At 42.3% G+C, this 27,893-nt stretch overlaps 1 protein-coding gene and 1 pseudogene across 3 annotated transcripts in view; one reads left to right on the top strand and one right to left on the bottom strand.

Moving 5' to 3' along the window:
- Positions 1 to 334: 334 nt before the first annotated feature.
- Positions 335 to 21,416, top strand: LOC115105473 (E3 ubiquitin-protein ligase CBL-like; annotated as a pseudogene).
- Positions 21,417 to 21,830: 414 nt separating this feature from the next.
- The window catches only part of mcama (melanoma cell adhesion molecule a), a 63,903-nt gene continuing 57,840 nt past the window's right edge, over positions 21,831 to 27,893 (bottom strand). The window contains exons 13-16 of one of the 3 annotated variants that reach the window (XM_029627566.2): positions 26,931 to 26,966; positions 25,166 to 25,295; positions 24,807 to 24,924; positions 21,831 to 24,675 (exon numbers count right to left, since the gene is read on the bottom strand). In XM_029627566.2, the coding sequence (XP_029483426.1) occupies positions 24,673 to 24,675; positions 24,807 to 24,924; positions 25,166 to 25,295; positions 26,931 to 26,966 (287 nt within the window). In that variant the 3' untranslated portion in view covers positions 21,831 to 24,672. The remainder of the gene's footprint in view (positions 24,676 to 24,806; positions 24,925 to 25,165; positions 25,296 to 26,930; positions 26,967 to 27,893) is intronic. The other 2 variants (XM_029627564.2, XM_029627565.2) reach the window with 2 other exon arrangements.

Genomic DNA, 27,893 nt, shown 5'->3' with positions numbered 1-27,893 from the left:
TGTATTGCAAATTCGTTTGTATCACTTTATACATTTATTTTGGGATTCCACCCTGTAAACGTAATTTGCCTGATGGCGCGCGATTGGAAGACAGTCTCATTTCATAGGAGCGCATTTTAGTCCACGTTCCCTCTCCTCGCCGCCTCTTCTTGATTACCTTTGACCTTTTTCAAAAGAGAGAGGACACCGGAGTTGATACTATCTTAATTGAGAAAATTAATGCTCCAGAACAGTAGATGGACACACAGTAGGTGGCGGCATGCACATCTAACGTTTGTTTGCGACCTCCATAAAACAATAGAAGAAGACTTTAAAAAAAAAAAATATATATATATATATATACTTTTTTGCGTTTGAAGCTACATTCCAAACCGGAAGTTACCCGATTTGCTCTACAGGCGGAAAAAAACTGAAACATAGGAAGAAAACAGACAAATATTAGCAAGCTAGCTACGCTCCTATTTAGCTAGAAGTCTGAAGAAATTAGCCAGTATACTTAGCTCGATATTATTATTATTATTTAATCAATACGCTTTTGTATTTGCGTGTGCCCTGTGTTCATCCAAGCCTGTCCACAAATATAACAGACGGGTCACAAATTGAACAACCAGGCAGGAGGTTGAACTATGCAAACGCCTGTCTTTTCCGACGAAAGGAGAGGGCAGATGAAGACTTTAAATCAGCTAGCTAGCAAGCTTACCATTCATTAATTCGTCTTGTGATATTTGTGTGGTTATTACTGTCTTTATTCGAGAACAATAGAGATCGGCAACTACCGTGTTTAATAAATACGTGCCCAGAATTGTCATTCATTGACGGCCTCCAAGCCCCGGGGCTCTCCCCCGGCCGGCGACAGAAGCATGGCAGGAAATCCGAGGAGGGGCGCGGGTCTCATCGGCTTGATGAAGGACGCATTTCAGCCCAATCACCAGCCTCTCCAGCCTCCCCAACCTGCGGTGGTAGACAAGAAAATGGTGGAGAAATGCTGGAAACTTATGGATAAGGTAGGTAACAAGCCATCTCATTTCCTCAGGTCTTATGTTAAGTCCTTTTAATAGGTAGTGCAATTGTCCATTTAAATAGCCAGAATACTCAGAATATGAAATTCAAGCTTTGCAAATGTCCATAGTGTAGTAATAGCAAAATAGGACGGTGTACTTTTCATATGCGGTGAGCAATTACCACAAGACTGATCATGCTAAGTCACAACTATTTATTTTGCAAAAAGAAGGTAACATATTCAGACATTTTTTTTTATTTATAAAATGGGCTCCAATAAATACATTGTTCCCCAAATGGCCACAATTACCAATTATGCTGATTGGGCAATTTTGACTTAAGCAGAGTGTACAAGTTGTCTTTGGCAGGAAAACAGTTATTCAGTTTCACAACAAAGTCTGTTTTCAAAGTCTGATGAACTAACCATCAGGTGGTTATTACACCCTTCCTCTTTTGCTCGCTCACTCCAGTTTGAATGAACACAAGCGTACCAGTTCCATGTGTCAAATGGCCATTTTCAGATATAAGTAGGCCTAAAAGTTGTTTTTTTCCCACGTGTATTTTACATTTGACACAACTAGAAGAAATGATAGGCCTTCAAAATAGTCTGTTCCCTTTCCTACTGCTGGTGTGGTAAAAATATCAACTATATTTTCTTCAAATAAAATTTTATTGGTTGGGTACACTTATTTTGCAGCTGTTATTACAGGTATAGCGAAGTGCTTATAAACAAAGATGATAAGGACTACTTGGTGTACTTTCAAAAAGGACAGTTGAGACACTAGCAAGGTACTGGCTAGGCCTGGTTGGGTGAACCAGCTGAAATATAAACATCAACCAGACTGTAAATAAAAAAAGTTTAATTTCACACAGATGCACGTTGGAGAAACACGTCCAGGGTCCTCTGACCTCGTCTCATCCTCCCTTTCCCACGCAGGTGGTACGTCTCTGCCAGAACCCTAAGGTGGCCCTGAAGAACAGCCCCCCCTACATCCTGGACCTGCTGCCAGACACCTACCAGCACCTCCGCACCATCCTGTCCCGCTACGAGGGCAAGATGGAGATTCTCGGGGAGAACGAGTACTTCCGGGTGGTGATGGAGAACCTGACCAATAAGATCAAGCAGACCATGAGCTTGTTCAAGGAGGCAAAGGAGCGCATGTATGAGGAGAACTCTCAGCCCAGGTAAAATGTAGGAGGATATTGAGCCTGCTGGGTGCCAGTCTGTTTCTGCTTTTTGTCGTTCAGCTTTAAGGCTAGAACCAAACTTGAATAGTAGGCCTAGTTCCTATCAAAGGTTTCTTTTCTCGGTATCAAGGTGACTGGTATATCTTATTTTCAAAGAGTTTCTCAAGTGATTTTGACCACTTGCGGGAGGTATAAGAGCATTTATGCATGTCTCAGCAGGGTTAACCTACTCTTGAGTGAAGCTTAAAAATAGGAGCGCCCTAGTGGGAGATGCTGTGTGATCAGTGTTTTGAATTTCTTCCAAGAAACTACCCCACACCTCAATCCAATGTCCTATGAATAAAGCACATGTTGTGTTATTTGCAACGATTTATAACCATTTACACACAAAAAAATACTAGAAAATGGGAATTGGACATTTTTTGTTATTTAGGTACAGCTAATGTTCTGTAAAGCTGAGTGATGCAAGAACCATTAGGCTAAATGATGACCAGATCTGTTTAGGGTATATTTCCTCTTTTAATCAAAAAGACACTACTAAGCTAAAAACCCATCCTGTTTACTTTAGGTTTCAGTGAAGCAATCATAGAACTGTAATCTCATTCTAGTTCTGTGAAAGCAATGATGCTATCAGTGATTCTTCTTACTCACAAGTATAGCACAAATGCATGAGCCATTATAGGAAATGGACGTGCTAGTACTTGTATACAACATGAAATAGTTTGGTTGGAAAAATAGTTTTTTTTTCTTAGGGTGAACATCTTAACAAGTATTTGGAGGAATGTAAAAATAAATAAATAAATGTTTAGACCCTGTGTAAACTTTTGTGGTCTAAAGATAAACCCACCAGGCTGTATCCAGCATATACCACCACACAGATTACACTTCTAAGAACCTCATCACACTTTCTTACAACTGAATGGGTGAGCAAGTAAGATGAATGTAATTGAATCAAACGCAATTGCTTCTCTATTGCACTTTCCCTTTGATCGCCTGTAGTGAATACTCCAGTTGGTATTGCATACCAGTCCCCACTCAAAGGTATTAGTTTAGTAGACTAATGTGAATTTATTATCCAATCCTAAGCGGCTAGGCTTATACTACCTAGCCTAATTGTAGTATAGCCAAGAGAATGCATTACCATTAGTCAACCTCAGGGATATATGAGGTTTGTTTGAGGACCTGATTTGCTAAGATGAGATATAAGATACCCTTTCTCCATAGGCGAAACCTGACCAAGCTGTCGCTGATATTCAGCCACATGCTGGCTGAGCTAAAAGCCATCTTTCCCAATGGCCTGTTCCAAGGAGACAACTTCCGCATCACCAAAGCTGACGCCGCTGAGTTCTGGAGAAGGTCTTTTGGTGATAAGTGAGTTTTTTTTTTTTTGGTTCATCTATTATATAAAATATCCTTAAAATTAAATGCTTAACCAAAACATGCCTGGGGATAAATACAACTTTTGTATCACTAAAAGCTTTCCCCTCTGTAGGACCATTGTTCCATGGAGGACGTTCCGCCAGTCTCTTCATGAGTTCCACCCAATCAGCTCAGGCCTGGAAGCCATGGCTCTCAAGTCTACCATCGACCTCACCTGCAACGACTACATCTCTGTCTTCGAGTTTGACATTTTCACCAGGCTCTTCCAGGTAATGATTTGCATGCATTTGCATTTAAGTTTCTCAAACTCAAGTAATGATGGTGATGGATGCATTTGTATAACGCTTTTCCAGGTGCCTAAAACACTTTAGATTGAATGGAGGAAACTCAACTCATCCACGACCAAAATAGTTTTGCACCCATTCCACCACCAATATTTAGGGAATGTGCTTTCACTGCACCCCATTCCTTTCCTGAATCACTCACTATCATATTACTTTGGGTGAGAGCATCTGCTAAAATAATACAAAGTGACTTACAGTAAGTGCATTCAGGACCACTTACTTTGACATGGTCACCGAGTCATTGATTTAATAATTAAGGTACCACCCTAAGCAACTTGCGTCTCTGCCATTGGACTTTTCCAAAAATAGATGTAGCAACTAAGGATTCTAGCTTTAAGCACAACGGCAACTTTATTACCTTCTACAGTCACAAAGTTGTTTTCTCTCTGGGGCGCTAAATCTATACAGAGCTCAACTGCTATGTAGAGTTCACTGTAGAAGTTAACAAAACTGTTGGAGGTGGCTAAGGAAAGGCCTGTGACACCACTGTGTGGGTGGTTAATTTCAACCATGGGTACTTTTTTTAGGCCATAAGGACATGTGAGTACAAAGGTAGAAATAGCTGCTGTATCATTATTTAGGGTGGGATGGTTCAAATTCAGTCAGTACGTGTTCAGTATTCTGACTGTGCGTGGCCTTTACAGTAGTTCCCTCGACTGTGTGTGCACAGAGGCCACAAGTGTTTCCACAGCCTGACTCCCGGCAGACTGAAACCAAAATTACTTCCTCAAATTAGCCTTGAGAATTGAACTGGAGATGCTTGTAAATGTTTAACCAATGTAGTGCAGCAGTGGTTACCAGCCAGTGGCCCTGGAGAGCTACTGGGTATGCTGGCTTTTGTTGCAGCCCACCACTAACGCATCAGTTTGAACATGATAATCAATTAATCATCAAGACATTGAGGGGATTTAGAGCTGGGCTGGAACAAAATCATGCACGCCCTGTAGCTCTCCAGACCATGGTTGGTGACCACAGTTGTAGTAAATATCAGGTGAAGGACAAAATCAAATGTATTTATCAAGCCGTTTTTACATCATTAGATGTCATAAAGCGCTTATACAGAACCCAGCCTAAAACCCAAAAAGGCAAGCAATGCAGATGTAGAAGCACGGTAGCTAGGAAAAACTCCCTAGAAAGGCTGGAACCTAGGAAGAAACCAAGAGAGTAACCAGGCTCTGAGGCATGGCCAGTCATCTTCTGGCTGTGCCGGGTGGAGATTATAAGAGTACATGGCCACTAAGGCCAGATTATTCTTCAAGATGTTCAAAAGTTCATAGATGACCAGCAGGGTCAAATAATCAGTGGTTGTAGAGTGCAACAGGTCAGCACTTCAGGGGTAAATGTCAGTTGGATTTTCATAGCCGAACATTCAGAGGTCAAGACAGCAGGTGCGGGAGGGAGAGGGTCCGGGACAAGATAGCTTGTCTGGTGAACAGGTCAGGGTTCCATAGACACAGGCGAAACAGCATAAACTGGATCAGCAGCACGAACAGGTGAACTGGGGACGGGGGCAGACAGGAGTCATCCGGCCAGATGGTCCTAGGGCTCAGGTCCTTCAGGAGGGGAGAGAAATATGGGAAAATTAGAGAGAGCATACTTAAGTTCACACAGGATACCAGATAAGACACTCTGACCCTAGCTCCCCGGCACATAGACTATTGCAGAATACATACTCCGACGATACCCATGGACAGAGCCAACCAGGCAGCATATAACCCCACCCAATTTGCCAAAGCACAGCCCCCACACCACTAGTGGGAAATCAACAGACCAGGGCTGGTGGTCATGATATTTTGTCAGCCAGTGATTGTCAAGCAAATAACTGCCGGTCTCATGGTAATTGACCTTTAATTTACATAAACACATTTAGCATCTCCTGGCTTCCAAGCATAGCCTACAAGTCACTGATGCAGGCCTTTGGACCATCTACTTTTTAAAGTCTAATAAATCCATATAATATAGTCTTCACCATCACAATAAATCCATGATTTATTTTAAACAGTCTAAAGAAACATGATATGAAGAAAGGGCAGTCTATTTCAGAAGTTGTCCTTATGTTAGGTCCTGATCTGGTTATGCCAAATGCCTGTGGGCTATACTAGTTCATTTAGCAGACAAGATTTGCTTAGAATTCCGTGGCATTATTTTATAGTATGAAGAATACAATTGAACATAGCTGAATAAAATAGAAAGGATATTTTCTCCAAATGATTTGAGGGAGTGTGCACATGCGCCTATTCTGTTATTTATGTAACTTTAGTTGTGATACAAATGTTGGGCTATATGTTTAGATTTTTAATAATTTCTAAGGCTGCATGATGTGACGCATGGTGATTTGAAAAAAGTTGCATGAAAGGCATGAGCTCTACTTTTTGTTGTTGCGCAGGCTGTAAATACTTCATCAATCACTCACTCACAATTTGACAAGCACTTGATAATGCCTCGAATTTTCCGGCTTCATCCCCTTTGTGTGGCCTTAATGCCCCCTAAAAAAATCTGTGCCTTTTGCAGCCAGTGCCCTTAGGCTGAATATAATAAATATAATTTGCTTCTCAAAGCTGCCTGCCGAAGCACCTCTCCATCACGTGATCGGGTCTTTCTCACAGGCTACAAGGGAAGACAGACACATCAGGGCGCGTCCTTATCTAATTCCCGAGGCGCATATTGGAAGAACTGTCCACATTTACTTTTCGTCAGCCAACAAGATGATTAGGCCTAACGAACAGTAAAAGCATTAGCCTATATTAATCTACTATCCCCCATAGTACAAAAGTTGATCTACTCTAATTTTGTGCGAGAAATAAATATTCCAGATATTATCTGGGACAGTTGTGGGATGCAATAGATCCCAAATTAATACAACCACTAGCATCAAAATAACTGTTTTAAGCAATGAGCCTGACGCAACAGATGACAAAGTTTATCAACATTTTAAGATAAACAATTAGGCTATTTCTTCACATTATAAGCACAGCAATGCTCACACGTCAGTAGGCTATAAGCACTAACGTTCCATTAGCAGGAAAGTACCATTCTCAAAAGTGACCACAAATGCAAATAAGCATCTATTGCTTTTATATTATAAAGGTGCATTTTTATGGTGAAAATGATCTTTTCCAAACTTGTAACTCAAGACTGCGTATGTATGCCATTTTTAGGTTCTACACCCTTTGTAAAACAGATTAAAGTGCTTTATTTTAAGAAGTTATTTGGCCACTTTAGTTGTGATACAAACATTATCGAAACATATAGGCCTATGAGCTAGGCTACATGAGCTATAAGTTTAAAAAGTCCCCAAAAATAATGCGCTGTTTGCTTTAAGCTGCGCATCATAATATATACAGTACAGTTGAAGTCGGAAGTTTACATACACTTAGGTTGGAGTCATTAAAACCTGTTTTTCAACCACTCCACAAATGTCTTGTTAACAAACTATAGTTTTTGCAAGTCAGTTAGGACATCTACTTTGTGTATGACACAAGTAATTTTACCAACAATTGTTTACAGACAGATTATTTAGCTTTACATTTCAGTGGGTCAGAAGTTGATTGTGCCATACACTAAGTTGACTGTGACTTGATGTAAACAGCTTGGAAAATTCCAGAAAATGAGGTCATGGTTTTAGAAGCCTTTTGATAGGCTAAATGACATAATTTGAGTCATTTGGAGTTGTACCTGTGGATGTATTTCAAGGCCTACCTTCAAACTCAGTGCCTCTTTGCTTGACATCGTGGGGAAATCGGCCAAGACCCCAGAAAAAAAATTGTAGACCTCCACATGTCTGGTTCATTCTTGGGAGCAATTTCCAAATGCCTGAAGGTACCACGTTCATCTGGACAAACAATAGTACGCAAGTATAAACACCATGGGACCATGCAGCTGTCATACCGCCCAGAAAGGAGACACGTTCTGTCACGTTCTGTCTGATAAACGTACTTTGGTGTGAAAAGTGAAAATCAATCCCAGAACAACAGCAAAGGACCTTGTGAAGATGCTGGAGGAAACAGGTCCAAAATATCTATATCCACAGTAAAACGAGTCCTCTATCGACACAACCTGAAAGTCCGCTCAGCAAGAAAGAAGCCACTGCTCCAAACCGCCATAAAAAAAGCCACAGTACGGTTTGCAACTGCACGTAGGGATAAAGATCGTACTTATTGGAGAAATGTCCTCTGGTCTGATGAATAAAAAATAGAACTGTTTGGCCATAATGACCATTGTTATGTTTGGAGGAAAAAGGGGGAAGCTTGCAAGCTGATGAACACCATCTCACCTGTGAAGCACAGGGGTGGCAGCATCATGTTGTGGGGGTGCTTTGTGGATATTATGTGGATATTTTGAAGCAACATCTCACGACATCAGTCAGGAAGTTAAAGCTTTGTCGCAAATGGGTCTTCCAAATGAACAATGACCCCAAGCATACTTCCAAAGTTGTGGCAAAATGGCTTAAGGACAACAAAGTCAAGGTATTGCAGTGGGAATCACAAATCCTTGACTTCAGTCTCATAGAAAATCTGTGGGCAGATCTGAAAAAGTGTGTTCGAGCAAGGAGGCCCACAATCCTGACTCTGTTACACCAGCTCTGTCAGGAGGAATGGGCCAAAATTCACCCAACTTATTGTGGGAAGCTTGTGGAAGGCTACCTGAAACGCTTGACCGATGTTAAACGATTTAAAAGCAATGCTACCAAATACTAATTGAGTGTATGTAAACTTCTGACCCACTGGGAATGTGATGAAAGAAATTAAAGCTGAAATGAATCATTCTCTCTACTATTATTCTGACATTTCACATTCTTAAAATATGGTGGTGATCCTAGCTCACCTAAGACAGGGAATTTTTACTAGGATTAAATGTCAGGACTTGTGAAACTGAGTTTAAATGTATTTGGCTAAGGTGTATGTAAACTTCCGACTTCAACTGTAATTCACAAGTGATAGGCTATTGTCACCCATCAGACTTTTTTTGTATTAATCTGGTCTTTCCATATTCTAAATAATGTGTTGAATTTGTTTTGATTTAGAATGGACCATTATCATGCGCTGTCTCAAAACAGGGGCAGCTGGAAAAATATCTGTCACCTATCCACTTAAATAGCGAATGGAGGATGCTTTTCACGTGGTTAATTTTAATGCCAGTCAGGTAGGCTAAACTCCTGTTGTAAAGAGAAGCAATGTGCTTCATATTAGGAAAGCTGAGAAATATATATATATATATATATATAGTAGGCCTTGTCTATAGAAAGCTGATGGGATCCTCTTTTTAATAGAGGCCATCATTCTGTTCTCAAGCAATTGCAAAGCATATAGAAATGTTGCACAACATGAGCTCATGGGCTCTCATCAAGTGTTTGATTAGATTTTTGATGACATTTGCATTGATGTCAGAGTGATTAGAGGGACAATAGAATGCTGAGTACCAGGCAGTTAACAAGTTTGGTAGGCTACTATAATGACCATCAAGAGCTTGGAGAAGCCTAAATACCGTGACTAAACGGTCACGTGGAATTTGAATGTCATGACTCGTGACGGTGTGGTGGTAATACGGTCACTGTAACAGCCCTACCACCAACTTACTACCCACAAAGATCTCCTCCACCAAACGAGCCTGAGGGGGCGCAAAGCCGCACAGGAAGATCACTTCAGTGACTCAACCCACTCAAGTCGAGTATTGCAAAAAAAAGCCTGCCATGACGTTATGCTGCTCTCCTAGGGACATTATGGAAGAGCACTAGTAAGCCAGTGACTTATTCCCCGTAATCGGATCAGAGGCATTGAATCCCAGTGGGAACACAAGTGTTTTTTTTATTATCAACTAGGATTATGATTTGTTGTCAATGTTTTGACCGTGGTTTGTGTGTTGTATTGTGCAGCCGTGGTCATCTCTCCTGAGAAACTGGAACAGTCTGGCTGTCACACACTCCGGGTACATGGCCTTCCTCACCTACGACGAGGTTAAGGCCCGGCTTCAGAGGTTCATCCACAAGCCTGGCAGGTGAGACAAATACACATGACATACACACACTTGCATGCACTTCCATACACACTAACACACAAACAGTGAGGCACACAGACCATCCAAATACATCATATACACTCACAACTCCCCTTATTGACCACACACACCGCACTGAAGGTTGATCTCAAATCCAATTTTATTGGTCACTTACACATGTTTAGCAGATGTTATTGCGGGTGTAGCGAAATGCTTGTGTTTATAGCTCCAGCAGTGCAGTTATATCTAACAAGTAAAATCTAACAATTTCACAGCAATACACAAACTACACACATCTAAAGGAATGGAATTAAGAATATATACACTACCGTTCAAAAGTTTGGGGTCACTTAGAAGTGTCCTTGTTTTTTGTCCATTAAAATAACATAAAATTGATCAGAATTACAGTGTAGACATTGTTAATGTTGTAAATTACTATTGTAGCTGGAAACGGCTGATAAAAAAAAAAAAATGTATATATAGGCTATTCAATGCTAGAAATTGCCAAGAAACTGAAGATCTCATACATAGCTGTGTACTACTCCCTTCACAGAACAGTGCAAACTGGCTCTAACCAGAATAGAAAGAGGAGTGGGAGGCCCCGGTGCACAACTGAGCAGGAGGACCAGTACATTAGTGTCTAGTTTGAGCAACAGACTCCTCACAAGTCCTCAATTGGCAGCTTCATTAAATAGTACCCGTTGTATCAGTTGTGCACCTGGGCCTCACACTCCTTTTTCTATTCTGGTTAGAGACAATTTGTACTGTTCTGTGAAGGGAGTAGTACACAGCATTGTATGAGATCTTCAGTTTCTTGGCAATTTCTTGCATGGAATAGCCTTCATTTCTCAGACCTAGAATAGACTGACGAGTTTCAGGAGAAAGTTCTTTGTTTCTGGCCATTTTGAGCCTGTAATCGAACCCACAAATGCTGATGCTCCAGATACTCAACTAGTCTAAAGGCCCGTTTTATTGCTTCTTTAATTAGAACAACAGTTTTCAGCTGTTTTAACATAATTGCAAAAGGTTTTATAATGATCAATTAGCCTTTTAAAATTATAAACTTGGATTACCTAACACAAAGTGCCATTGGAACACAGGAATGATGGTTGCTGCAATAGTCATTTACAACATTAACAATGTCTACACTGTATTTCTGATCAATTTGATGTTAGGCCATTAAGTGGCCCCAAACTTTTGAACGGTAGTGTAAATATTTGGATGAGCAATGTCAGAGCGGCGTAGACTAAGATTCAGTAGAATAGAATACAGTATATACATATGAGATGAGTAATGCAGAATATGTGAACATTATTAAAGTGACTAGTGTTCCATTATTAAAGTGGCCAGTGATTTCAAGTCTATGTATATAGGGCAGCAGCCTATAATGTGCTAGTGATGGCTATTTAACAGTCTGATGGCCTTGAGATAGAAGCTGTTTTTCAGTCTCTCGATCCCAGCTTTGAGGCAGCTGTACTGACCTCGCCTTCTGGATCTACCGTTCGTCTGCCGTTCATTCGACGTGCTGTATTTCAGGGATCATTCTACATGTACAACCGGTTTGCAAATTACGACAGGCCCTCACACACCACACATATCCCTCTGTCCCAGCTATATCTTTAGACTGAGCTGCACTCGGCTGGGCCAGTGGGCCATTGGCTACGTCACTGCAGATGGGAACATTCTGCAGACTATTCCCCACAACAAGCCCCTCTTCCAGGCCCTCATTGACGGATACAGGGAGGGATTGTGAGTACCATGACATAGCCAAGATGAAAGAATGACCAACTACTACCTTCTCTGGTTCAGTGAAGGCGTTTGCTGAATCTGTTATGAAGTTTCCTCTGAAAGTGGTTGAAATCAGTTTCTAAGACTATAAACTAAAGTCACCACAGAATTGCACAATAGTTGAAATAACAGGAAATCATACAGCCTGTGGCTTCAACTGGCCATTGAAATGTTTTGGTTTGTTGCTCTCTCTGTCCAGCTACCTGTTCCCAGATGGCCGGACCCAGAACCCAGACCTCACAGGCCTGTGTGAGCCCTCCCCACAGGACCACATCAAAGTCACACAGGTCAGACACTCACGTCCACAAAGTACTGTTCGTAATTCAGACTTCAGATTCACTTGTGTGACTCAAAAGTTTGCTTACTGTAATTTTCCATAGCTTACAACGCCCTAAACGTACGTTTGTGTACTTATTCTGATTTATGTCCGTCTTTCTCAAGTCAGAATGCTGCCTGTATAGATGGCTGTTTCCTAAAATCAGAAAAGGAAATATTTGTTCAATTGTAGTATGCATGCGCTGAGATATTCTGACATTTCTGTTGTCTCCTTTCTCTTCTCTGTGTTACAGGAGCAGTACGAGCTCTACTGTGAGATGGGCTCCACATTCCAGCTGTGTAAGATCTGTGCCGAGAATGACAAGGACGTGAAGATCGAGCCCTGTAGCCACCTCATGTGCACCTCCTGTCTCACTGCCTGGCAGGTCGGTCCCAGAGTTGCTTCACCCTGAAGGAGTGTCTGTTTCACTCACATATTTTATACATTTGATCTGGATTTACTCTATTTTGGTCCTGTACTGTTACTCTCCCCTCTTCCTCTCCTTTATTTTTTTTTTTTTTTTCTCTCTTTAGGAGTCGGAGGGGCAGGGCTGTCCGTTCTGCCGCTGTGAGATTAAAGGCACAGAGCCCATCGTGGTGGACCCCTTCCGCCCCAAGAACAACGGCAGCGGGGCCTCCTTCGCCAGCTTCCAGGGACCCTACGGGGCGGAGGGAGGGGGCTCCCTGTCAGTCTCCCCGAGCAACGATGAGGACGATGACGAGCGCCTGGAGGACCCACACCTCAACATGAGCAGGCTGGCCTGCACCAAGGCAAGACTTCCTCACCCCCAGCCACCATCTGGAATCAGTCAGACTTTGTCATGTTCTCTCTCTTTCTCCTACACACACCATCTCACAACATAATTGTTTCCTTATGTGCTCAATGTGAAAAGGCAATCTATAAAAGATTTGGTCGTTTTCAGAATTCGCCAATCAGATACACCACCCAGTAAATCAACAACAAGAAAAACAGCTCCTCTATCTATAAGTTGTAGAAACAGTCTGACCTCTAGTTTGTTTTAATGTCTCCCCTGTGTGTTTTCAGGTAGAGCGTCCACCCTCCCCTGTGACGCCACTGCCCCCCGTGCCCCCCCGGCTGGACCTGGTGCCGCCGAGGCCTCCCAGCTCCCCAGGGGCCCTGGGCCAAGGAGCCACACCCAAGGCAAGTGGAGGTCTTAATCCATCAATCACTTAATCAAATTCAAGTTTTCTTATGTATATAATGGTGTGTGACCATGCATGTCATGTGACATTTATATTTAACTAATTTAGCAGACACTCTAATCCAGAACGACTTCAAATGAATTTACAATTATAAATTGCATCCAGTCATATTAATGTCTGCTCTCCCCAGATTGCAGCCCTCCACAGAGACAAACCTTTGCCTCTCCCTCCTGCCCTGCGAGAGTTACCCCCACCTCCCCCCACCCGAGCGTCCCTCTCCCCTTGGACCCACAGAGGGCCGGCTCCAGAGGAGACCCCTGCCATGCACCCCTCCGGAGCCCAACTGGGCCTCCAACTACATGGTTCCCCGGCCTGTTGCCAAGGCCCTGCCACAGACCAACGGGCCCAGTGACAGTGACTGCATCCCCAGAGCAAAGCCACTGGCAGCGACCAATGCTATCTACTCCTTGGCAATCAGGTATGGCATTTGTATAGATATGGATAAAATATGTGTGGATGTAATGTAGATGTTAAATTTTGATTAGTCGCTCAGGTGCCAGGAAAACATTCCCCACACCAGTACACCACCAGGCAGGATGGGTCTACGGACTCATGCTGCTTACGCCAAATCCTGACTCTGCCATCAGCATGATGGAACATGAACCAGGATTTGTCGGACCAGGAATTTTTTTCCAGTCCTTGTTTTTTTTGGCCCTTTTTTCTCCCCAATTTCGTGCTATCCAATTGGTAGTTAGTCTTGTCTCATCGCTGCAGCTCCCGTACGGACTCGGGAGAGGTTGAGAGCCATGTGTCCTCCAAAACTCGACCCAACCAAGCCGCACTGCTTCTTGACACAATGCCCACTTAACCTGGAAGCCAGCCGCGCCAATGTGTCGGCGGAAACACCGTACACCTGGTGATCGTGTCAGCGTGCACTGCGGCCGGCCTGCCACAGGGGTCGCTAGTGCGCGATGGGACAAGGAAATCCCTCCTGGCCAAACCCTCCCCTAACATCGACGACGATGGGCCCCATGGGTCTCCCGGTCGCAGCCGGCTTCGACAGAGCCTGTACTCAAACCCAGAATCTCTAGTGGCACTGCGCCACTCGGGAGGCCTCACTGATGCCGGGTCTTCTTGTTTTTAGCTGACAGGAGTGGAACTCTGTGTGGTCGTCTGCTGCAATAGCCCATCCAAGACAAAGATCGATGAGTTGTGCGTTCTGAGATGCCGTTCTGCACACCACTGTTATACTGCTCCATTATTGGTCAGTTTGTGACACGCATGGTTCTTGCCATTCTCTTTCGACCTCTCATCAATGGGGCGGTGTTGCAATCTACTGCAAAGATAGCCTGCAGAGTTCTGTCCTACTATCCAGGTCTGTACCCAAACAATTTGAACTTCTACTTTTAAAAATCCACCTCTCTAAAAACAAGTCTCTCACCGTTGCCGCCTGCTATAGACCACCCTCTGCCCCCAGCTGTGCTCTGGACACCATATGTGAACTGATTGCCCCCCATCGATCTTCAGAGCTTGTGCTGCTAGGCGACCTAAACTGGAACATGCTTAACACCCCAGCCATCCTACAATCTAAGCTTGATGCCCTCAATCTCACACAAATTATCAATGAACCTACCAGGTACCTCCCCAAAGCCTTAAACACGGGCACCCTCATAGATATCATCCTAACCAACTTGCCCTCTAAATACACCTCTGCTGTCTTCAACCAAGATCTCAGCGATCACTGCCACATTGTCTGCATCCGTAATGGGTCAGCGGTCAAACAACCTCCACTCATCACTGTCAAACGCTCCCTGAAACACTTCAGCGAGCAGGACTTTCTAATCGACCTGGCCGGGGTATCCTGGAAGGATATTGATCTCATTCCGTCAGTAGAGGATGCCTGTTTAAAAAAAATATATATATATGCCTTCCTAACCATCTTAAATAAGCATGCCCCATTCAAGCAATTTAGAACCAGGAACAGATATAGCCCTTGGTTCTCCCCAGACCTGACTGCCCTTAACCAACACAAAAACATCCTATGGCGTTCTGCATTAGTATCGAACAGCCCCCGTGATAAGCAGCTGTTCGGGGAAGCTAGAAACCATGATACACAGGCAGTTAGAAAAGCCAAGGCTAGCTTTTTCAAGCAGAAATTTGCTTCCTGCAACACTAACTCAAAAAAGTTCTGGGACACTGTAAAGTCCATGGAGAATAAGAACACCTCCTCCCAGCTGCCCACTGCACTGAAGATAGGAAACACTGTCACCACTATAATGGAGAATTTCAATAAGCATTTTTCTACGGCTGGCCATGCTTTCCACCTGGCTACTCCTACCCCGGTCAACAGCACTGCACCCCCCACAGCAACTCGCCCAAGCCTTCCCCATTTCCCCTTCTCCCAAATCCAGTCAGCTGATGTTCTGAAAGAGCTGCAAAATCTGGACCCCTACAAATCAGCCGGGTTAGACAATCTGGACCCTTTCTTTCTAAAATGATCTGCTCGAAATTGTTGCCACCCCTATTACTAGCCTGTTCAACCTCTCTTTCGTGTCGTCTGAGATTCCCAAAGATTGGAAAGCAACTGCGGTCATCCCCCAATTCAAAGGGGGGGACACTCTTGACCCAAACTGCTACAGACTTATATCTATCCTATCCTGCCTTTCTAAGGTCTTCGAAAGCCAAGTCAACAAACAGATTACCGACCATTTTGAATCTCACCATACCTTCTCTGCTATGCTATCTGGTTTCAGAGCTGGTCATGGGTGCACCTCAGCCACGCTCAAGGTCCTAAACGATATCTTAACCGCCATCGATAAGAAACATTACTGTGCAGCCGTATTCATTGATCTGGCCAAGGCTTTCAACTCAGTCAATCACCACATCCTCATCGGCAGACTCGACAGCCTTGGTTTGTCAAATGATTGCCTCGCCTGGTTCACCAACTACTTCTCTGATAGAGTTCAGTGTGTCAAATCGGAGGGTCTGCTGTCCGGACCTCTGGCAGTCTCTATGGGGGTGCCACAGGGTTCAATTCTTGGACCGACTCTCTTCTCTGTATACATCAATGATGTCGCTCTTGCTGCTGGTGAGTCTCTGATCCACCTCTACGCAGACTACACCATTCTGTATACTTCTGGCCCTTCTTTGGACACTGTGTTAACAACCCTCCAGGCAAGCTTCAATACCATACAACTCTCCTTCCGTGGCCTCCAATTGCTCTTAAATACAAGTAAAACTAAATGCATGCTCTTCAACCGATTGCTGCCTGCACCTGCCCGCCTGTCCAACATCACTACTCTGGACGGCTCTGACTTAGAATACGTGGACAACTACAAATACCTAGGTGTCTGGTTAGACTGTAAACTCTCCTTCCAGACCCACATCAAACATCTCCAATCCAAAGTTAAATCTAGAATTGGCTTCCTATTTCGCAACAAAGCATCCTTCACTCATGCTGCCAAACATACCCTTGTAAAACTGACCATCCTACCAATCCTCGACTTCGGCGATGTCATTTACAAAATAGCCTCCAATACCCTACTCAAAAAATTGGATGCAGTCTATCACAGTGCAATCCGTTTTGTCACCAAAGCCCCATATATTACCCACCATTGCGACCTGTACGCTCTCGTTGGCTGGCCCTCGCTTCATACTCGTCGCCAAACCTACTGGCTCCATGTCATCTACAAGACCCTGCTAGGTAAAGTCCCCCCTTATCTCAGCTCGCTGGTCACCATAGCATCACCCACCTGTAGCATGCGCTCCAGCAGGTATATCTTTCTGGTCCCCCCCAAAACCAATTCTTTCTTTGCCGCCTCTCCTTCCAGTTCTCTGCTGCCAATGACTGGAACAAACTACAAAAGTCTCTGAAACTGGAAACACTTATCTCCCTCACTAGCTTTAAGCACCAACTGTCAGAGCAGCTCACAGATTACTGCACCTGTACATAGCCCACCTATAATTTAGCCCAAACAACTACCTCTTTCCCTACTGTATTTATTTTATTTATTTATTTATTTTGCTCCTTTGCACCCCATTATATTTATTTCTACTTTGCACATTCATTCACTGCAAATCTACCATTCCAGTGTTTTACTTGCTATATTGTATTTACTTTGCCACCTTGGCCTTTTTTTGCCTTTACCTCCCTTATCTCACCTCATTTGCTCACATCGTATATAGACTTGTTTCTACTGTATTATTGACTGTATGTTTGTTTTACTCCATGTGTAACTCTGTGTCGTTGTATGTGTCGAACTGCTTTGCTTTATCTTGGCCAGGTCGCAATTGTAAATGAGAACTTGTTCTCAACTTGCCTACCTGGTTAAATAAAGGTGAAATAAAACATAAATAAAAATCTGTTTCCACCCACAGGACTGCCGCTGACTGGATGTTTTTTGTTTGTTGCAACATTCTCGGTAAACCCTAGACACTGTCGTGCGTGAAAATCCGTTTCTGAGATACTGGAACCTGCGCGCCTGGCACTAAGTAGTCGCTTAAGTCACTCGTTTTGCACATTCTAACGTTGTCGAACAGTAACTGTATGCCTTGATGCCTGTCCGCCTGCTTTATATAGCAAGCCACAGCCACGTGACCACTGTCTGTAGGAGCGAACCATTTTCGTGAACAGGGCTGTGTACTTAATAAACTGATTAAACTAAAACTGATTGGCTATATTCCTTGTTTGTGTCTCATGGTATGATTGATCAGGAATTCAAGTGCGTCATATGTATTACCTGCCTCAGTGTCTGACTGTGTGTCTGTCTGTTAGGACACCTCAACGGGTGTCTACTGGTGAGAAGTCTTCTGGAAGTGACGAGGAGAACGAATACATGAGCCCCACCTCTCTCCCTTCAGGAGGACCCTCCTGGGCCATGGCGGGGGCTGTCGTACCACCACCGCCCCAAACCACTGACCACGACTCACGGTGAGCACTCAAGACTGTCACTACGAGGTGGCCCAGTGGATTATGATTGTACCATCCTAGAAATATGTATGTATTTCCTGAATGGTTTAAATCTCTAAAATCAGTACAGGGTCATGACTACTGTTTTTCTGATGCCCCTCCCTCTGCCCGCCATCTCTCCCTCTCTGTTTCTCTCTCTCACCTTCCTTCTCTCCTAGAACTGTGGTGTGTGATGTGGACTGTGAGGACCCTCAGGTGTATGAGTCCATGTGTAACATCAAGGCCCAGGCTAGTGCTGCTGAGCCTCTGCCCGCCCTGTCCCTGCCACAGCAGCCCCCAGAGTCCGGTACATAGAGATGAATTAAGGATCTCTTTTCTCACCTTTCTGATTGCACATCAAGTTACATAAGTCATGCCTTTGTACAATCAGAAATCCATCATCTAACTTGGGCTTGAATCACAAAAAAAACTTTTGCTTCTCTATACCTGCCCAGAAACCTACTATCGCAATGAATGTGGCCACGATTGGCTAACAGTTCATTTTGATCCCCACCATTGATCAGGTTATCTGTTAAGCCAGTTATCATGCATCTCGGCACATAGAAAATGTATATTCTGTATTTGGGGTATTAAAATCACTTAATCTTTTTTTTAACACCTGAATTCTCTGGTTTCTATCCAGACTACCTCATTCCGCCCCCTGCGGTTCCCCTGCACCTCGCAGTAGAGGAGATTGAGGCAAAGGATGTGTATGATTATGACTACCCCCGACCCCAGGCTCCCCCGACCCCGCCAGGCGCACCCTCTCTGATGTCACCGGCACCTCGGCTGCCTTCAGGTGCCTCTCCATGGACAGCCTGTCTACCATGGATCCCTGTATGTAGCTTAGCATTAGTGTTTTCAATCCTTTCACTCTCTTGCTATAACAGAGTTATAGTTATCAAACACCATCTCTCTCCTCTCTCAGCTATGTTTGCACCAGGTCAGGACCCCGAGCGCCCTCCTAAGCCCCTCCCCCGCCGGGTCAACTCAGACCGGCAGCCCCGCCCTCTCACCCCAGAGGCCCTGCCCGCTGCTGTCAATCCATCAGCGGGCTCCAGAGCAGCATCCGGAGGGCCCTCTCCAGTTCTTGGTGCGGAACTACCCATCAACGGGGAGATAGAGCGTCTGATGAGCCAGGGCTATTCGTTCCAGGACATCCAGAAGGCCCTGATGATCGCCCAGAACAACCTGGAGACGGCCAAGAACATCCTGCGCGAGTTTGTTTCCATCCCCTCCACGGCCCACATCCTCACGTAGCAGCTGCAACACCACACCCTATATCCTTTACCCTCTGTGCCATAATGGATAGCATTTTTGCTGCGCTAGTTGTGACAGGTCTGGAAGCGCTGTATATTGTAAGGGGAGGGCTCACCTTGGTCCCATGCACAGGCATCTAGTGAATCTAAAGAGAGAGGGAGAATGCTTCATGTGGCCTGTGTACAGCCAAGCCTTTGAACCTCGCATGGTCGTTTGCGCTTGCCTCCAGTCTTATTGTGTGGATCTAAGCATTTCCTTGTTTCTGGGTACAGCGTAGAGTAAGCCTAACTTTACACTGTGTTCTTAAGCTGCAATGTCTCGCAAGGAGTAGTTTGAGACTTATTGTGCAGCAGCAGTAACTCGTCGGGGCGTACTTGACTCACGATTCCCCTCGTACATACGTTTTGTAGCTAAATACGTCAGGTGGAGACTAAAGCGTTTAATTCTGTGGTTTGTGCTAAAGCTAACGAATGTGAATCTTGAAGTTGCATTGCAGTATTACAGGGCTCCATGTCATACATTTCACTGTATTGTAGTAAATGAAGTAATGATTTTTTTAAAGTAAGAATATCTCCAAATTGCTTTAGTTCCTGGTTTATTGATGGTCTTATAATATATAACAGTCTGATGTGTACGTAATCTTGGAATGTACAGTAAATGTACAGTAATGTACAATGTAGTGCTAACATTGACAGATTAACATTTAACATTTATCATATTTGTAATTATTTTTTATAATTGTTTTAATACCACCAGTGGTAGTGGTTTCATGGTTAAGCCTTATTGTTAATTCTGTGAATAGCTTGTATATTTTAAAGTGACAGTATCCTTTTTTTAAATGTCATACTTAAAATTAAGGGAGTATATGTGCCCTATCAGAATTTTCCTAACCTAATCTGTATTTTTTTCATATCCATACTATTAACATTTCCAGACAATAGCATATTGATTGGGCAGAGAAGACAAAGTGATCCAAGTCATATACAGTTATATATATATATATTACACTCCTTGATATTTAGTGCAGTGAAGTACTTAATTGGCACTACCTCATAGACTTGATTTGCTGCCTCCTCTTGTACAACGTTCTTGTTACGTTACAAACAGACCATGACCCCATCGTAAGGTGTCAAAAAAAAAATGTAACTTTGTTAATGCGTTTTCTTTGTACCTACCTTGATTAGCAGTCTTTTTCTTCCCCAGGGATGTGGCTTCGACAGATTATTGAGAATCTGTTCATATATTAATAATGACATTTCTTTCCTTTGAATTTGAAACCCGGTTGGACAGAGGGAGTTTTTGTCATTGTCCTCTTGACTCAGGTACACAACAGAAACTGAACAATGTGTAGTGATATGCCAAGGTTGTATGGGGACTCACACTCCAGAAATGTTAGTTGTAAATGTGTTGGATTTAAAGCCAAAAGCATTGAAAATACAGGTTTAAATCGCATATTAGTAGTAGATACTTGTACGGTCATTGTAAAGAATGGCCATGATATTTCTGCATCGGTTTGTTTCTCTTGATCTCAATACCGTTTTAACTTCTTTCAAATTGTGATGTACGTTGACTGCAATTCCTTGATCATGAACTTAAGTGCCACTCCTTGTAAAATGATTTGTGAAAATTGACTTGAAATTGTTCAAAGTAGTGCTTTGTAAGCCCTCTGCTTTCTACTGTCACTCATATGTAGACTCACCACAAGAGGGCACTCTGTCATAAGATATTGCTGTGGTCTCTGACTCCACATGCAGTGCTCAATAGTTGCAGAATTTACTGGTATAGTGTAATACAGTTGGTACTTTGTCATTCGATCTAAGATCCAATGTGAAAATGTATGTATGGTATAACTCATTGTTCGCCTAACCGTTACATACGGAGAGAAATAGCTTTTTTCTTTGCCTTGTTATTGCATGTGTAGATAAAATATTGTATTTATTGATTTTAATATACTCCGCATTCATTATGTTGCCATATGTGTTCATGCCTCAGCCATTAAATATTTTAAAATAAACCATATTTTCTTTAAAATTTGATGATTGGTATATTTTATTGAAAAATATTTAAATAATATTGTAGTACTGGAAAAATAGTTTTTTATAATGTAGTTCTAGAAAATAACATTTTCCAATCTGGTAACAGTAAAGGCATTCAAATACAAATGAAATCTGCTGTTTCTACATGTCTAGACTATTTTGTTGAACCTCCTCCCACCAAGCATGCTCTCTCTGGAAATCTGGAGCTACTGTTCTACTCACGCCAGCATAACAGTGGTTAGCGGGGAGAATTATCTCCTTTCCCCCGTCGAGGTGCATAGTCAGTCATATTTTAGCTGTTGTGAATTAAATGTATTTTCAGTCATTCCTTAGCCACTGAAATGCACTTTCAATTCTCTGCTGTAAACTTTTCTTTTAAATATTTTGTATAAAGATGACAATGAAAAAGCGACATCAAATTTAACTTTTTTATTTGGCATTTTCTTGCAAAAAAGAATTGTAAAAAATGCAAGCATCAAATCACAAGAACTATACTTAATTTACACACATTGCAAAATCAAAACATTACAAAACAATGGTAAACTGCTGGTCCAAACATTCTTGTCCACCAGTAGCTGTTCCAGATAGCAAACACCACCAGTGATATGTTATGACTAACAGTGACCCTCTTTTACATCTAGGCCACAAGTTTTTCATTCTCCTGTGTTGGGATCTGTCTTTGGGTGACATAAATGAATGAAACTAAAACACTCATGTCCAAACCTCTTCCTTCCATAAGCATCAAAACACTACACTAAAACACAACTAAACCAGACTGAACAAAAAAGGCACACAGTTGTCATACTACTACCAAAGGTCCACTATCTGCAGTCCAATGGCAGGATGAAAGCAGGCTGAACAAAATGTATTTCATTTCAACTAAACACTTACAATGACCACTAAAATATTACCTTTGAAGGCAATGTTAGGATCACAACATACACTATTTGTACAAATTGAACTCTAACATATCACCATTCCGTAAATGATACAAATCAGAGCAACAACTTCTTCCCTGCACACAACTTACAATAAGCATCCAAAATGGATCACACACAAAATGACCTTCAGGTCTGCTTGGTGCTCACCCAAACACAAAGAAATACACAGAGCAAATAAGAAAAGAAAAAAAATTCAGTGTATCTTACATTTTCAAAATGAGACAAATTTCCACAGGCACGGCCGATTATAAAACAGTAGGCCATTTAAAAAAAGACAGTTGAAGGCCATGGCTACAAAGGTTCTTATGCTACGATTACAAACAGTAAAAGAGCTTGACAGTAGTTCACAAGAGAACGACCCATCCGGATGGGCGAGTTTTGCTGACTAAATTTAAATGGCTGTTAGCATGGCATTTCGCCATTTACTTAACGGTGGCAAAGCATTGGGCCACTACTGCTTATCTGACATGACAAGCTCACTCGTTCCCTGATTTACTTGAGGCTTTCTCTCTTCAGATAGGCAGCTCCAGAACTTATGTCTTATGATGGAGTATAGCTGTCAAAGCTTTTAGTGAGCCAATATAGTGCATATATACACACCCACAAAATGTGACATTTTGTATGTCTCTCTAAACATTACAATGGGTAATTGGTCCAATGTCAACAGATTAGCATATTATGAATATCATATTGATATCATGAATGATTAATGGATAGAAAATAATTGCGTTATAATTGTGTACAACAGAGCTTTGAAGAATGTAGAGTTGTAGACACAATCTGATTATTCATCGGATCAGGTCTTGAACACCAGTATATTTACTGTAGGTTTCCAAAAGAAAAGTAAAAACAAAAAACATAACAGCAACTGGTCCACTGATAGTAGACCATTCACAAAACGAACCATCTTTGCATTAGCTTTGGGAGACAACAGGTCATGTATACTGCCACAGATCACATACTTCTTACATCTGGGTGTACATGTAAGATAAGTAAATGGTGATTAGAGTAGAAGAGGAGGGTCCTGTAATTCAGTGGTGTGACTGCTGGAACATGTCAACACAGACAGGATTTAGATCCATCTTGCCCCCGTGGCAGGGAGTTTCCTTGTGGGGACTTAAAGGGCTATATGTAATATTTTTCCATTGTAATTTCAGAAAATGTCCTTAATTATATGTATAGTTATAGTGAAATGATAGTTTCACAATATTTATTTCAATTTGTTTTACATTCTGCCTCCACAAAATTGCATTCAAATGGTGCAGCCGTATTGGCTATCAAAAGACAGACCATCTCTTGTTGTCAAATTGACTGAAGCCAGCAAATCTTGTATTGTCAATTCAACAACGGACCAGTCCATTTGACAACAACAGATTTGCTGACCCCAGTCAGTTTGACAACAAGAGACGGTTCGTTGTTGAATTGTTACATGTAGTACCTTTAAGTTTCCACTGATAGTGCTTAAGAAGACATAGCAATCAGAAAAGAAACTGAGGGCTCTATTTAATCCACATCGAGGAAATTCAGCTTTACAGCATGATTGTAATTTAAAGGCAATGTTCTTGCTTTAGCGGAGACTGCATTCACGGTAAACACTGCATTCACGGTAAACGCTGCTTATGTCGGTTCAATCGGAAATTATCTTAACATTTATATTGTGGAATCTGTAACACTTCAGAGTTACAGATTGAATAGAGCCCTAAGAGGGTGAAGATATGAAGAGAGAACCCTTGGCCTGACTTGAGTGACATTTATGGTCAAATCACCTCCATAAGACAATGTTGGAACGCCTAAACATGGATCATGGATGAATAGCTAAAGCAAAATGACACCATAAACAGATACTACCATGAAGTCTGAAAGGTATGTGTCAAAATATCTTAAATAACGAAATATATATAATATATACACTTTATAAAGTTTATAACGCACAATTAATGAAAGTCATCGTACACTTGAAAACAGCTAAATCAAATCAAATCAAAAAGGCTTTGGGGAAACGGTACAAAAGAAGAAACAGTCAAACGGAGCAATCAAAACATCCTACAAACCTCTATCATACACCTTAAAATCTGTGGTGTGTATTCCTGTGTGGTTTTGGCCAGATATGGGGAATATTGCCGAACACAGAAGAAATGAGGGGAAAGTGATTGATTGAGTCCTAATTATAAAGTGATTGTGAAAGCTGATTTTTCCAAGACTTCCAGTAGTCTAGCCTTGGATTGTGGGTGGATGTGGTGGGGTGGCGAAGAACTTCGGCTGGCCACGTCAGAGCTCGGCCCTCTGCATATGTCACTTCCTCAGATCCATGTACTTTACTCCAGGGAAAAACACACACGGAGAAAAAAACACCAGAAAATGTCAATTCGGTGAGCCATGCCAGATTCAAGAAATACATTAGACAGTAGGCTAATTCTGTTTAGCGTATAGCTTTCATATCCATAGTTACCTGGTCGCTGGGGCCATTCTTGTCACCGTTGACGCCCTTCAGAAGTCCGGCATCCTCGGTCTTGGTGTTAGTCTTCATCTCCACCACAATGTCATCTTTGTTGGGGTTCTCCTTGGTGCTGTGGATGGAGAGCACAAACTCTCAAAAGTCCTCTCTAGTGAGGACAGTATCACATTCTTAGAGGCAAAAAGACTAATCTATGGAGGATCATATAGAATACATTTACATAACACTTGTTCAAGTACTCAGGGTGGTTTACATTGTAATTTACCCTAACACACCACAAATGTGTAGCACCTACGTTATAGAACTAGACGCAAAACCGGTCCCTAGATCAGTTGTTAAAGTGCAATACTCACATCTCCTGCTTGCCAGAGCGGCCACAGGGGATCTTTCCCTTCTTGTGGAGGAAGTAGAGCACACTGCCCAGGATGGCCAGCAGAAGGATACAGAGGATGATAACCACAATGATCACACCATTGCCCTCTGCTATATAGACAGACAGACAGACAGAGGGGAGGGGAGGGCAAGCTCAGGTTAATGCTTACACCTGTTCACCGATCCGATAAACTGGGAGAATGGAGAATGACCATGGAGAATCATCCAGACATGATAAGGGTAAACACTTCCTGGTCACCTGTGCTGCCTATACACGTGACCAATGACCCATGACTCATGATGTGAGAGTGCCCTTAGTGTAAAAAAAACAAGTGAAAACATCCCTAGACAGACTCGTACAATAACATTTTCAGATTTGCTACATCAGCAGTTGTCAAAGCAGTTGTGACAACTTTTTACATCAGCAGTTGTCAGAAAGTGGTTACTGTAAATAACCCAGCCATGACCCCAAAGAGAAGGCAGAAGCAAATTCAGAAGCATAGTGGCCAGGGATGGGTGGCCCATCCTCTTCTTGCAATACCAACTAAAATAGATGTAATAGTAGGACAAAACATTTAAAAGATGTGGAGGATAGTAGCCACTAGCCAGGATAGTCCACTCAGTAACAGCCACTGTTTTCCAGGGAGTCCTGGGATCCAGATTGTACAACAGTTGTAGAGTATGGAGCTATTGGTAATGAATTATGGCCAAGTCATAAGAAGCAGATTGGGAAACAAATCAAATGTCAATTTCCTGGTTCTCTGACATAATGGCACAATAGATGTAGTTAATTTGTTGTGTTCGGAACATTGTACAAATTACTGTATGTTCCCTACAGGCTGGTGTGGTTTTTAATGTAAAATGGGTTTGAATATACACATTAACTTCCCAGCTTCAGCTCTCTTGCTTTGTGAGTGAGTGCTCCAGACACTGGGCAGAGAGAGATGGGAAATAGCCCTGGCCTGCCCCTGTGACAGAGCCATCAACATTTCAGTGCAATCCCCCCAGGAGGAAATTAGAGAGTGCTACTACCTACCAGAGCAATTAACTCCTATATTTAACCATGCAGTAAGCCCTCGTTAAAAGGGAAACAATAGTCTGGGTGTGGGTTTATGAGAATTTCTATTGCAACAGCTCAATAAAACAGTGAGACAGTGCATTAACTTCCCCAATAATAAGTAAATATAAGTGATTTTGGCACTCGACCACTATATTTTGGAACTCGACCACTATAAGTGTTGTCTTGCTCTTTTTTTCCTGTTAGATTTGTCTCTTTCAGACAGAATTTTAAATGTACCCGCAGGCAATGAGCAGAGCCAATCCTCCCACTCGTTCCAGCGAACACTTTGCCCGTATGAAAATCATTAATTATTTAGTTGCCTCGTTGGCTTATCCTTCATTGTCTGGGTTGGTGTGCATTCAGAGAGAATCAAACAAAAGTTGAGAGAAAGCATATGAAAAAAATCTAAAAGTTCTTCTCAACTAGATAAGAGTGATCTAAAGGTGAAGAAGAACAGACAGTGTGGGAGTGTGGTTCAGTGGTAGCGCTGAAGCCTCCAAAGCACATGTTACCCATAGTGACATGGGTAGGAATTCCATCCCACAAATTTGTGCTGTTTCTTCTCTGTACTACTTCCAACTGTCTAAATAAAAGTGATAAAATATGCTCCTGTTCTCCTTTTAAAAAAAAGATGAGGAGAAACAGAGATCAGCAAGAACAAAATACTAGTGAGATTGCTGTCTTACCGGGTGAGTAGGGCGCAGTTGAAGTGACCATGGGAACTGTGAACAAGCAAAACAACAACTAAAATGTAAGACCTTCCCATCAACAATATACATTAGTGAGCTGTTTAAAATAAAAATGTATTTTTATTGTGGGTGTGGGAAATTGCTCATAAATATCCATTTTGGGAGTGGGTAAACGTAGTTGTCCTTGATCCCAAAACTTTCTCACTAAAGCATACTTACCAGAGGTCCACTGTCACGCTCTGATAATAAAATGATGTTCACTGCGAGGAAATACACATCTGGACAGTTAGCTCACAGTGATAAGGTGCTGAGTTCCTGCCATTTACTGCTATTTGCGGTAAGTTTAAATCCCCCATGTGGGGCAAAACAAATATTTTAAAAGTGGACTCATATTTATTGCGGCGTCGGGAAGAAAAGTGCAATCATCACCTTGAAAATTAAGATTAGGGGCTCAATTCAATCCGCATTTTTACACCGTAGCTCTTTTTTCAATGGTCAAATTAACTCACAGATTGGTCTTGGGTACCGTATAAAAACCTACAACTACGACCGGTGTGACCCCTTTCACAGGAATGCTTTCACTTTTCAGAATTAGAAGTGCGTGGGCATGGGACAAATATTGCAAATAAAGGATTAGAACTCGCAATTTCTGAACTATGATGCAACAGTCTTAGCAGACTGTGCCACCAATCAGTCATAGCAGTTGGGAAAAAATACAAGTTGACATTACCACCATTGTCATCTATTTCTTGTTAAGTCTGATTGATGTAGCTATGAATATAAACACATAAACAAAACTAGAGTTTTGGCAAATCGGTTAGGACATCTACTTTGTGCATGACACGAGTAATTTTTCCTACAATTGTTTACAGACATATTATTTCACTTATAATTCACTGTATCACAAGTTCAGTGAGTCAGAAGTTTAAATACACTAAGTTGACTGTGCCTTTAAACAGC

Source organism: Oncorhynchus nerka, linkage group LG22 (assembly GCF_034236695.1).
Source record: "Oncorhynchus nerka isolate Pitt River linkage group LG22, Oner_Uvic_2.0, whole genome shotgun sequence".
Classification (NCBI taxonomy): domain Eukaryota; kingdom Metazoa; phylum Chordata; class Actinopteri; order Salmoniformes; family Salmonidae; genus Oncorhynchus; species Oncorhynchus nerka.
Note: the sequence above shows the minus strand (reverse complement) of the source record. Positions and strands in the feature narration are given on the sequence as shown.